The 13,573-nt window shown below is 33.0% G+C and overlaps 1 protein-coding gene across 1 annotated transcript; it reads right to left on the minus strand.

Moving 5' to 3' along the window:
• Positions 1 to 692: 692 nt before the first annotated feature.
• LOC130656548 (tetratricopeptide repeat protein 8-like) lies at positions 693 to 8,694 on the minus strand. Its single transcript, XM_057459430.1, has 15 exons — positions 8,562 to 8,694; positions 7,772 to 7,892; positions 6,556 to 6,616; positions 6,128 to 6,244; positions 5,934 to 5,976; positions 5,547 to 5,636; positions 5,086 to 5,130; positions 4,824 to 4,909; positions 3,745 to 3,883; positions 3,225 to 3,284; positions 2,664 to 2,803; positions 2,295 to 2,466; positions 1,931 to 2,053; positions 1,218 to 1,301; positions 693 to 950 (listed from the first exon to the last, which is right to left on the minus strand). Exons 1-15 carry the CDS (start codon positions 8,661 to 8,663, stop codon positions 834 to 836), a joined length of 1,500 nt encoding a protein of 499 aa, XP_057315413.1. The 5' UTR covers positions 8,664 to 8,694; the 3' UTR covers positions 693 to 833.
• Between the last annotated feature and the right edge of the window lie 4,879 nt (positions 8,695 to 13,573).

The raw sequence follows: 13,573 nt of genomic DNA on the forward strand, positions 1-13,573 counted from the left end.
AACAAAACTGATCTTAGTCAAAATATCCAATGTTTTCTTTCAAATTAAGACGAGAGGCGTGTCTGATGTAGATATTTTAGATTATAAAATGAATTGAAAACTAACAGTCTTGTCCGCTAAAACTATCAAAGTAATAATCTAATGTTCGTGATGCTTTATGTAAGCTGGGAGTGATAATGATCCTGTAAAAGAAATTATAAAATCCGAGATTATGTTTCAAAAGACTCTTTCGTCACGCAACGCAGAGAAAAAAAACTTTTTTAGCATGAAATTGTTGCGACTTTGAATGTGTTTCTCAGAATTGTCACAAATATTTATCTTTCCTAAAACTCTATTGTATTCTAAGAAAGTTATCAAATCGTTTCGCAAGTATTGTCAAACTATAATTTCTGTCCGTGCAAGTTATATACATCAGTGAATTCTAACAGTATTAGGATTTTCAGCTTTAATCACACAAAGAATACCAACGACAACCTCGTCCTCAGGGTATTGTGTGTCTTTTTAACAATGGGATGGCGATCGTATCGTCGTCCATATGTCATAATTGTTTCTTAGATGCCTTGGTGAGGAGATTGTAACGAGAGTCTTCAGCGTAATATTTCAAACATTAAATAATTAGTAATTTACAGTATGTACCAAAACTTGTTGAATTTTTTTTTAAAACTTATTGTAAAAAAAGGTTCTTGTTGTAATCGAAAGTATCTTTTATATATTATATATTTATAAGTATTTACAAACGTTGATATACATAAAAAGACACGCGAGAAAAGAATGTCCTAAATACCGTCATGTGATTGGTCATAACCACAACAGGTGGTTGACTGGATAAAATCTCACACAGCTGACAATTTTATTTTTAGGGAAGCAAATAAATCTTTTCCTTCAGAATGTTCAGGAAATGCATCCGTTGAACGTTTAATCGAACGAAAACCTGTTTGTAAATCTCCAATCTATAACAAACGTAAACACATTAGATGAAAACAACAAAAAACGCGCCAAAAATAACTTGAAATGGACACAAGAAGGTAAATAAAAGTCGACATAGGGAAATAGTATACGTGTGAGTCATTGCATGAAATTACATATTTATTAAACTTTTTAATTTTCAGCGCACACAGAGATTAACATACTATCGCTTTTTTTTTACACTTTCTTTTTTTTATAGCGAGTGATATTTTAAGGCTTTTTAAATTATAGAATATTATTGTCTCGCTTACCTTATCAGAAAGATGGGCGAGATTATAATGTGGTTCGTACATATGTTCTGCCAGATTAATCGATGACTGGAAGTGAGAACGCGCCTTAAATGAAAAAACAATACAAAATATAACACATAAAAAGCCCTTTTCATATTCTTAAATAGCCGCCAGAAATATTTTTTTTTATTCGTGGTACAATGTAGAATAACACTAGTTGTAAAAATATATTACAAAGAATTTATTATATTATCATGCACGACTTTCCCTTTCTGTGCATCGTGCCAATATTTGACCAAAGTAGTTTTACTTTAATAGACAAATTTGAGTGAAAATAGCAGATGTCAAAAAATTAAATTTAATTTTTAACATAGTGCTCGGTAAATTTTTTTGTACTCGATTTGCCACCAATAAAACAGTTTTAATTCAATTTTGGTTACAAACCACATTTAAGAAGTGACAAAATCAAAATCATCACAATGATGTTTAGCATGTCTGAAAATTTTAATAAAAGAAAACATTCTATGAAATACAAACTGTAAAATTCAATAAAATTTCAAAATATTGACGGCAGCAATTTTTGAGATTCCCTTTAAATCAACTTACATAAATCTTCCCTTTTCAACATTTTATACTTCAAAACAACTATTTATTTTAAAAGAATGTACATAAAAGACTTGCATGGGGTTGGGTTAGCAGCATTACATAAAATGGGTAAACAAAGACTGGTGTACCTCTTCCACGTTCCCTCTTCTTAGTTCAAGCACTCCCAAATTATTATATGCTTCTGAATGATCGTTATCAGAAGCTAGAGCGAGTCGTAGACATTGATATGCCAAGCGTAAATCTCCGATACGCTAAAAAAAATCTCCTGTAAAAGGATCTGTGAGGGAGGGGCGTTCGCTAAGCTCAACAGCTTGTCTTCTAGAAGTATCATGGTGTTAAGGTGCCTAATACTGTTCAAAAAGAAACACTTTTCTTGTTAAATAGCTATTTGAGAATTTTCTCAATTTTTAAATGGACGCAACAATAATTGAAACATGTTCTACATCGATTGCGCTGAAGTAAAAAATGAATAAAAAAATGCGTAAAACTTACAACAGCTATGTGACTGATATTGTACCAAATATCTCCCATCGTTTCATCTGATGATAAAGCCAACGCCCTCTCAAAACAACTTAACGCCATATCATACTGCTGGGCGTAAAAACAACAAAGACCAATATTATTGAAAATCTCTGTGTTATATACGCCCATTTGCAATAAACGTCTAAATAAATATAAGAAATAATAAAGTCTTAAGAAAACAAATTTATTTGACATCGAGACATCTTCAAATTGGTTTTTAATACATTTTATGTCTCGTTTACTCCCAACCTTGTTATGTGTTTTACAAGACAAATCAAGTCATCAAGTCGTGTCTGGCAAATTCTAAGTCGAAAAAAACGTCTGTAGATAAAGTTCTACCTGAAGAATTTGAGTGCCACTTCTGGTTGATCAGAATAAAAGTGATTGGTTGCAATACAAGAGATAGCTTCTACATGCGTGTTATCGCTTTGTAGAACTTCTTTGTAGTACTTCACTGCATTCGCAATATCGTTCATACCCTGGGTAGAGAAATTACCATCATGTAATAATTCTATCCAAGAAAAAAACTGCTACTTCATCCGTTCTTATTTATTTATTTATTTATTTTTCCTACATTTCTTAATTATTCATTTTTTAGTAGAATTGTCGTAGCCAAACTTGAGATGCGTAATACAAATATTTTTTTAAAACCTGGAAATTCCACGAGGCGGAATATTTTTTTTTCGCTAATTAAAAAAAGCAAAATTGCTTCCTTATTTTTAGAGGCGTTGTGAGGTATGTCAGCCAATCAGAATCTTTGATTGCTCCGCCCTGCACGAAAAACGCGTTTAAAATGAACAGTGCGGATGAAAGGTATTGTACACACAAAGAGGCGCTCGAAACGAAGTACAGCCCTGCTAATGTTCTAGTACACACTAAATAATTTTATAATAAACTCACCTCATATATTCTAGCAATACCAGTTAGTAAAGTTGTTTCTTTTGGAAATCGTTCCAAGCCCTGTAACAAAATGAGTGTGCATATGAAAACATAAACTCGAAAACTCTTGTAGGCACTAAAGCTCTTGTAGGGCGTTAATCCATCGTAGGGCGCAATTTCTATTTTGCTTAATTTTTTCTTTTAAATATTCAGGTTATTTCTTGAGTACCATAACAAATTATCAAAAGTATTTAGTAGAATAATACCTATAGTTTGAACATGACAAAATTCATAGAATTAAATTGCCGAGGAAGATTTCAAGTATGCAAAAGCACTTTCTGTGGGAAAGAGCAGGTGCTTATACAGCGCCCTACAAAAAAAAAACCTATTAAAATCACACTTTTTTCAAAAAAGCTACCACCTTTAGAAGTGTTATGGCGTAGCGTGAAACATTCTGATAACGTTGTAAGGGACTAGTTAAAATAACATAACGACGATTAAAAAAAGATAGCTAAACAATAATTTTTTATAGCGACGATACCTTCAAGAAGACTTCTATAGCTGTTAGTGGTTGGTCCAGTTTCACATAGACTTTGCATAGATACAAATACGTATCCACCACATCTTCATCACGTAACGCTGATTTCAACTGTTTTTCTGCATCTCGGTATAATCCCAGTCTAAAATGTTTATAGATGTTTTTATATATCAAAGTTTATCAACATGAGAGTAAGATACCATTAAGAAACGTAATGGAAAATACACCTTAAGTTGGTAAATCTTATCCAATTCCCTGCAATTCGTTAAATAAATCATTACTAGAAATGAATTTTTAATGAAATGACTATTTATTAGTTCTTCTTCTCTAGTTTTTCTTTTGAGTTCATTGTGGAAGTTAAAAAAAATAATGACGATTTCAATAGGCTACCTTATCTTATTAAATAAGCCTGAAATAAACGACTAGATTGGTGAAAATAATTCTTCTCAAAAAAAAAAACACTAAAAACTTTATTCGCGAAATAAAATTTTCGCGAAATATCTCAACATGACTGAATCGCGTAATAAACTTTTTCTTCGACCTTGTGAAAATAAGCCTTAAGTTATTAAATTATCAACTTAAGGTACTTAAGGATTTGTTGGAAAACAACACGCACATTATTTTATAGCGTATCTTACTTTGATATCTATAAACGAATATAAACATGGGCAACATAGACAAAAAATAATTTGTTGATACTCTAACATTTAAAAAAACAATAAACAATTCAATTCTTTTATACATCAGCTGTCATGCATAAGGTGGGCGTGGTCTTATTTACATTCAGGTATAGCTAGACCAAACTGTGCTGCACATCTGGCTAACAATTTACACGCCGTGATCAGTCGAACCCAAAAGACTTCACTATGAATGAAATCCTATTAGAAGTGCAATTTTTTGCTGCTAAATATTCTGGATTATATTCTTTTTTAGCCGCATTTGAATTTTTTCGAAAGGTACCCCAAATTCCTGTACCCGATGAAAAACGTTTCAGGTGTTTAGCATTACAGCTTGTCACTGCATTTATTGAGTAACAGGATTCCTATGATTGTTTAAAAGTCGGGAAATATAAAATGGTAAACCTGTAATAACATTTCGCTAACTGAACCTTCCACCACCAATCTTTATACCCAGAAGCTTCTGTTGCCATAGCAGCAAGTTGTAATGCCTATGACGTAAGGATTATTCAGTACACAAAAGATAATATTCAACGGAATGTACATTATTTCAAATCTTCTTACAGCATATATTAACTAACTTATCTAGAGAAGATAATGTTTTAATCTAAGTAAAGCTCAGTTTCAGAATTAAAAAACCAAAGATGAACAAAAAATATCAACTTACGTTTCTCACATCATTCTCATGCAGAAAAATATATTCAAATAATGCCTAAAATTATGAAAAATGGGATGTGAAAGATAAGCGCCAAGACATTAGATATAAGAGGCCAGTTAAGAAAAACGAGTCATAAGAGGCTAGTGTCTGCACACATATTACCAAGACTAGTGTGTTATTTATTTTTGTAACTTTTTTTCTAGTTTTGCACTCCTCCTCTCATTGGACTGGTTTTAGCTAATACGCTGTACAGCACAAAATTGCTACAGTGGAGTAACTTTAATAAGACATAACATTATTCCATAAAGTATCAAACTTCAAGTATAAGCACATAAAAAATAACTTCTTGGGTAAGAAAGATTATAAATTAATTCTTGTGTGCTGATTTATAAGTTTTATCAGACAGAACAAATAAATTTTAAAATCTCTTTATTAGAATATTATTTCAAAAATGTTATTATTATTTTTACCTTTGACAAGTTTGGCCGTTTGGCATACTTTGCAAAATTTATTTTCGATAAGTTAATAAATGGGCCATCTGGTTGAGATAACATGGAGGCCTGGAAAAGTATTAAAAAAATCATTAGTCAAGATACTACCACAGTATTGATCTAAACTGCAATCTTCAGAGTCAAAACAAATTGAGCAGTGATAGTTTGCTGTAGGAGTACAATTTTTTTTCAACTGTTTGTTTAATCAATTGTGTTTTGTAGTTACAATTCTGACTCATCCTATCAATACTCTTTCTCTTCACAATTCCACTTTAACCACCAGACCAACAATAATAGGTATTTGAAGATACTATTTTATAAAAGTTAATAAGGTTTAAATTTTCTATGATTGAAGAAACTACTCACAGTTCCTAAGCGTACAAATCTTCCTGACGCAGTTGTAACAGGTCTAGAAGTTTTCAAACAATGTATTTATTTATTTATTACAAAACAGACACCTAATTGAAAGATAACAATAATTACTAATATTTTGTAAATTAGGTCCATCTTTCTCTGTAATAGTAAAAATGTCATAGCTACACTGTTGATTAAGTATATACCTCGCTGTAGTGGCAGTTCTAGGAGTTTTCATTGCTTGCTCCATCGTTCCAGGTCGTCCTCCTTGAGTTCCTGGTCTGATAAAGCCAGATAATGGACGTCCAGATTGTGACATTGGTCTGAAAAAAGCATAATACCATAATTGAGGTAATTTAAAAGTAAAATTTTTATAGTTTCATTAAAAAATGACTTTTGAAGTATTGAACATGTACTGAGTAAGGAATTATTTCCCCTAAGAGTAACCTTCAAGTAAAAGGTAGTAATGGCAGAAAAAAAATGTGAAAAATAAAATAATAAGAACCTTGGTGGTTGAAATGGTTCTAACAAGGTAGAACGTTGCAACTTAAACAAATTGTAATAAAATCATATAGAGATAGTATGGATTTATTTTTAATATATTATTATATATATTGTCAACTATTATTATTACCTGACAGACTGACTCGGTCCATTAGCACTAGTTCCAGGTTTCTTCAGTGAAGTTCCTGGCCCTGTTATTAGGATTGTAATTTAATTAGTATGTTAATTTGAAAATCTGGTGATACAGCTTTTGGACATAATTGCATTGGGTGAACGCAAGTAAAAATGTGCTTACGAAAATCTGACGTTAGGGAGGGAGTAAATTCTTTAACGTTACCGTATTTTACTGTGAAACATCAATCAATGCACCACAAAGAAACATGTGTGAGTGGTTTTGATTTCAGAAATTGATAATACTTAAGTATTATGATTTTAATTTTGACATGTTGAGCAGAGAAGAAGGGGGTAAAATCTAAACGTGACATTGATGCTTAAAATACACTTTCTTATTTGTGTATCACTCCCATGAGAAATAAAGCATATAAACATTTTCCTTTATCAGAAACAACACTTCTTTGGTTCAGGTTTAAATGTTGCTTAACTTTTATGAAATTCACAAGTGTTTACAGAACATGACCCCTGTTTTTATATCTCAAAAATTTTTTAACAAGACCCATTTCAATTTAAAAATTTACTTTTCCTTCAGAGCTCTCAGTTGGAAATAACTTATTACTAGTCGATAAGTGGAAATTTCACTTAGGTTATCCTAACAATGGAAAAGAAAACCGTCACTTGAATTTCAATGGCATCAGCAAAGTCTCACAAATGTACAAAAATTTTTTTTTATAAATTTGTTTAGCTGTTTCCTTCTATCTTTTAAAGCTTCAATGCTAATCAAGAAAATGTATAGGGTCGTGTACTGTAAACTTACCCAATTTGGTCAAAGGTGGGCCCTAGTTACCCATGCATTAAAAAATGACTGATGTCACCTCCTCGTTTCCAATTTATTTGGCCTCAAAGTTATAACTGCAATACAATGGCTTCACCAATCTTATTAAAGGCATAACGTCAGTCTAAATGGATTGACGTTGCACTGTAACGTCAGCAGGATTATTAAATTAGACATAACTTTTTTGGCGACATAAAAGGAAAATGAAGATATCTACTTTGGTGGTCTTAGATGGACACAACTTTCATATTATTATATAGATGATCTTGCTCTCATGTTTCTTAAAATTGTGCTTTTTATAAAAAGATTTCGCTGTATGAGTTGATTATAATACCTCATTATTGGTTACAATTTCTTTTCGTATAAAGTTTTAAGATTCTTCTTAAATGTTTCTTACTTGCAACTTGAGCAATTGCTGTATCATCCATTAGCATTTCTGCAATTCCTTCCTCATCAACCTCCACCTCGTCTACATAAATTTGTTCGGTTAATGCTCTAGTTTTTAATACCCACGCTCCCTAAATAGGCAAGTTGCATTTATTCAAAAGTAACTTTGTGGAAAAAATTAGAAAAAACTATAAGAAGGATCCGGACGAAGGCTATGACATACAGAAAAATCCTAATTAGATCACTTAGCTATTGAATGTGACTGAAAAACTATTCTTGGTAATTTTGAGTGGTTTTAGGCTTGTTTCCGAGAAACCAGAATTTCCTTACAGGTGAAACCAATTAAGATTTATAGATAATGGTCTTTTCTTACATTTCAGTCCATTTATAAAAAAATGCAAGTGTTTTCACAAAAAACAATTGAAAAAACTATTTTGGACCCAAATTCAATTGATCACCCTTATTGTTTTGAAATATAAAATCTTCTAGAATTTATTAATTAATAACTTAGTAACAAAAAAATCTAAGAAGTGGTCTTGAGATAAGCTGTGACTAATGTACTATTTTTAGCTAATTTTAGGTCAGTTTCTTGGCAACCAGCTTTTTCTTGTATGTTAGACTAAATGAAATTTGTAAAGGATGATCTGAAACTAACATTTTAAACCATTTATAGAAAACACTTGTACTAGCTCCATTCAGATACATATTACTTTGATTATGCTGTAAGGTTTCCAAGTTACTACTGCAAGCTTGTTTTCACTCATATTCACACAACAAGTGATTATTTCCAAATGACTTACCTGATCATATGGATTTTTAGTCAATAGTTTTGTACAGACTTCAATGCATTCATCAAATTTACGCCTTCTGTAATAACTCAGTGCAATGTACATAGGATCCATTTTCTTACTTTAATTTTATTATTAAAATGAATAGAAAAATAAAAAAACATGTTTAAATAATTCAAAATACTGTTATTTGTAAATATTCATAAGCTCTAAGGGGTTTAATTATTTTAGAGGAAAAGGGGATGGTCAAAGTGGTAACTGGTTTTAAAAAAGTAAATCTTTTGACCTTTTTCTGAGTAAAATGGAATGTTGGTGGCAGAAAAAGCAGGATCCCATAGGAAAACAAGGGCTTATATAGCTACTTTTTATATTTGCAAAGTAACCTAACATAAAAGAAGACATAGTTTTAATGCTGGAGAAGCCATGCTAACTATTCACACAAACAAGAGTTTCAGCATAGGCTTCTTTGTTTCACTGGCTTTTCTTGATAATGGTAGTAAAGAAGATTACATGTTAAAAATAAAGGTTGAACTTTTTTGACAAACTTACATTAATAAATTTGGTAAACATCGGAAACCGTTTTTTTTTGCTCATATGGCTAAATATAATATTCAATATATACTTATTTTGTGAATGATTTTCAAGAGCTTTCAGCTGGACAGTACTGAAATTTATAAATGGAAGTATTTATAATTTTCAGTTACTGTTATTTATAAATCAGACATGTTAAACTATTTTAATGATTCTTTTAAGTATATTTGGGCACCCCTTAAAAGACACAGAAATATATGTAACATTATTTCTGGTTGAAAATACCTTGTCGTAATTCGCAAGGTATTTTGCGTAATTCGCAAGTAATTCGAAATCAAAATGCTGTCCTTGGGAATCGTTCTATATAATGAAAATGTTAAAATTGTGAATCCTATTTTTTCATCAATTGCTCGTATCAACTTTTTTTATACTGGTTGTTGCAACAAAATAACCAAAAAGACGTTTTTTTCTTAGCGGTCAGTGAAGTTTTGCAAATTGACTTTATATATAATTTATAATTGACACCTTATGGTAGTTCAGACAAGTACCCCTTATCACATGAAGTGTTCTTGAATCTTTATTTATCATGTGCAGCACATTATATCTAACTTTTGGTCTTCTGTGCCATTGTGTATTATTAGTAAAAGAAGTAGAAAGAAATAACTCACGCAGGCTAGAATACTAGACTATATCCAACATCAAATACACTCTTGTATGGACCGCCATAGCTGCCATAAGTAAGTGAATCATGCTTCGGCAATAACATTTTGTCATTCGGTACATATATTTTGTCATTCGGTGCATATATTATGTCATTCGGTAATAATATTTTGTTTTTCGGTAAATACTTGTTGTCATTCAGTACATATATTTTGTCATTAGCTGGAAAAATATCATTTGCAAATTTTTCATTCCCTTGAAAAGCATCATTCACACTTTTTTTAATCAATGGAAAAACACCATTCACACTTTTTTCATTCACTGGAAACATCTTTCGCACTTTTTTCATTCGACGGAAAAACTCCATTCACCCTTTTTTATTTGAGGGAAAAACGTCATTCGATAAAAAAAGATCATTCACAAAAATGGAAAATTAACATTTGCACATTTCAATTTCGCAAAAAAATATTCTACAATGGATGTAAACAAAAGAAGGAGAGCTGGCAAGAATGTTACGCGGGAAAAAAGCAAAAAAAAAAAAAAAAATAACAAAATGGTGAAAGAAATGGTGAAAATTTTAAAAAAGGTTTGGAGTGTTTTGACCGAAAAATTTAAACTTGAACGTATTTTGCCTGATATTGTTGGAAAATTAAGCTTAGCATACTTTGATCATCTTGTCTTAAGCAATAAAGTTAAAATTATGATTCTTAGAATAGCATGTTCTTCTTATGGTAATGGGGATATTGTTAAGAATATTGGCTCACATGATGGCGCACCAAAATTTGTTATACCACAGATATATACTTGGCAATTTAACTAAGGATGGAATCTTAATTTCAGAAACCTTGAACATTTTAAGTGTTTCAGAAAAAACTGGATATCAGCGGATGAACGAGTATGATCTTCAAACTATCTTTTTGCGACGTTCCTAATAATGAACTCGATAACGAAGTGAGGAAAGTGATTTTGGAATTCCCGTACTGTGGCAAAGTAATGCTGCAATAATTACTGAAATATCATGGAATTGTTGTGCAACGATAACGACTGAGAGACTCCTTGTACAGGGTCGACCAGTCGGGTTTAAAAGGGCAGAAAAAAGACGACTACATAGAAGAATATACCACATCAAAGGCCCGAACCATCTGTGGCACATATATGGTAATCACAAATTAGTTCGATGGTACCTTATTGTAACAGGAATAATCAATGGATTTAGTCGTTTGCCAGTTGGACTGTTGTGTTCTGACAACAATAAATCAGAGACGGTTTTGTAGTGTTTCAAAAATGCAACCAAAAATTACAGTATACCCAGCAGAGTTCAATCTGATAATCAATCCTGTGCTTTCTATAAAATGCCAGAAGATATAACTCTGTAATAGAAGTGAAGGTTTAAAGAAATCTAAAAAATGTGTAAAGGAATAATCGTATAAAACATTTTCTTATTGTTTATACATAAGAAGATAAAGATAAGTTTTATGATGAGTTAATAGCAGTCACATCAAAGTTTGGAGACACTGAACTTGTCATGGTGGGCGGCGACTTTAATGGTCATGTTGGGAAGTCATCTGAAGGTTATAGAGGAGTGCATGGAGGCTATGGATTTGGGAGCAGAAATAAGGAAGGGGAGAGATTGCTTGAGTTTGGAATGGCAACGGACATGGTGGTTTGCAACACATCATTCAGTAAGAGACAGAGTAGGCTGATAACATATGAGTCAGGTGGTTGTAAGACACAGATAGATTACTTTTTGGTTAGAAAGTCAGACAAGAAAGTGGTGAAGGACGTGAAAGTTATATCGGGGGAAGAGTGTGTTTCCCAGCATAGGTTGCTGGTTTGTGATATTATCTTGAAGAGTGTCAAAAAGCCAAGGGAAAGTACAGGCCCCGTCGAAAAGTCTGGAAGCTGAAGGAAGAGATTGTAGCAAGACAATTTAGTGCAAAAGTTCAGCAGTTAGCCTACAATAGTCAATGTAATAGTGACAATGTTGAAAGTACTTGGACTACTTTGAAGAATTGTCTTCTAGAAGCTTCTGATGATACCTGTGGGTGGACGAAAGGACCAGCTAGACATAGACAGACCTGGTGGTGGAATAATGAGGTTGACCAGTGTATAAAGGAAAAGAGGAAACTTTGGAAAGAGTGGAAGTCAGGTGGTAGTAAAAATATTTACTTAGAAGCTAAGCGTCGGGCTCGTACAGCAGTGTATAAGGCAAAATCAGAAGCAGAGAGAAACAGATTTGCAGATGTGTTAAGAAGGGAAGACCAGCGCAATGAGGTATTCAAGATAGCAAAGCAAATGAAGAAGACTAATCAAGATATTGTAGGTGAGAAGTGTATACGTAATGATGAAGGTGTTTTGGCTAGCACAGAGGAGGAGAAAAGGGTAGCTTGGAAGAATCATTATCAGAGGTTGCTTAACACTGAGTTTGATTGGGACGAGGATAATTTGTCTGATGATGATGTCGTAGAAGGGCCAGCCATGCAGATCAAGACAGAATGGGTAGTGGAGGCTATTAGGAAAATGAAGATTGGCAAGGCTGCAGGAGTATCAGGTATTGTTGCAGAAATGGTAAAAGCATCTGGATATATTGGAGTTGAGCTTATTACAAGTCTTGCTAACCAGATTATAAAGGATGGTGCTATTCCGAGTGAGTGGCAGTCGAGTGTAATAGTGAATTGTTTCAAGGGCAAGGGTGATGCATTAGAAAGGGGTAACTATAGAGGTTTGAAGTTGGTTGATCAAGTAATGAAAGTTATTGAAAGAGTGATTGATAAGTTACTTAGAGAAAGAATTGATATAGATAAGATGCAATTTGGTTTTGTTCCAGGGCGTGGCACTACAGATGCAATATTTTTACTCAGACAGCTTCAGGAGAAGTATTTAGGAAAGAGAAAGAATCTCTATTTTGCCTTTGTAGATTTAGAGAAAGCTTTTGATAGAGTGCCACGTAAAGTTATTTGGTGGGCTATGAGAAAATTAGGTGTGGATGAGTGGCTAGTTACGATGGTTCAGTCTATGTACAGCAATGCTAGAAGTCGTGTCAGGATTAACGATTCACTTAGTGATGAATTTAGTGTAAATGTTGGTGTACATCAGGGTTCTGTACTTAGTCCTTTGTTGTTTATTCTAGTCTTAGAAGCGCTGTCGATGGAGTTCAGAACAGGTTGTCCATGGGAGTTATTGTATGCAGATGATTTGGTTCTCATAGCAGAGTCGATGGAAGAATTAGTTGAAAAGTTTGAGAAGTGGAAGAAAGGACTAGAAGAGAAAGGGCTGAAGGTAAACACAGCAAAGTCTAAAGTCATGATAAGTAGCATTGCAGCCAAGTGTGACCTTGTAGTTGGCAAGTGGCCTTGTGGAGTTTGCAGGAAAGGGGTTGGTAGTAACTCAATTTTTTGTCAGACTTGCAAGCATTGGGTACATAAGAAGTGCAGTAGTATTAGTGGAAGGTTAAGAGCTGGCATATAGTTTGTATGCAAGCGTTGCAAAGGTGAGATTATAGAGAATGAAGTATTTCCAGCTTTAATGATGTACAACAGTGGCTCGTTAGAGATAGTTAAGAACTTCTGTTACTTAGGTGATATGTTGGGCAGTGAAGGGGGTGTTGGAAGAAGTGTTACTTGCAGGATAGGTTCTGCTTGGAAAAAGTTTAGAGAGTTACTTCCTTTATTGACTAGCAGAGTCCTGTCAATTGAGGTAAAAGGTAGGTTGTATGAGGCCTGTGTAAGAAGTGTTATGTTGTACGGTAGTGAGACATGGGCAGTGAAGCAGGAAGATCTTGACCATTTAGAAAGGAATGATATGAGAATGGTTAGGTGGATGTGTAATGCCAG

This window comes from Hydractinia symbiolongicarpus, chromosome 9 (assembly GCF_029227915.1).
Source record: "Hydractinia symbiolongicarpus strain clone_291-10 chromosome 9, HSymV2.1, whole genome shotgun sequence".
Classification (NCBI taxonomy): domain Eukaryota; kingdom Metazoa; phylum Cnidaria; class Hydrozoa; order Anthoathecata; family Hydractiniidae; genus Hydractinia; species Hydractinia symbiolongicarpus.

What these genes read in the sequence shown, in the direction of transcription:
- LOC130656548 (XM_057459430.1), bottom strand. Translation starts at nt 8,663, where the DNA reads ATGGATCCTATGTACATTGCACTGAGTTATTACAGAAGGCGTAAATTT. An exon ending in GTGGCACTCAAATTCTTCAG is followed by an intron (nt 2,467 to 2,663) that starts GTAGAACTTTAT and finishes ATATTTATTTAG; the next exon opens with ACGTTTATTGCAAATGGGCG. An exon ending in TCGCCCATCTTTCTGATAAG is followed by an intron (nt 951 to 1,217) that starts GTAAGCGAGACA and finishes CGTTTGTTATAG; the next exon opens with ATTGGAGATTTACAAACAGG.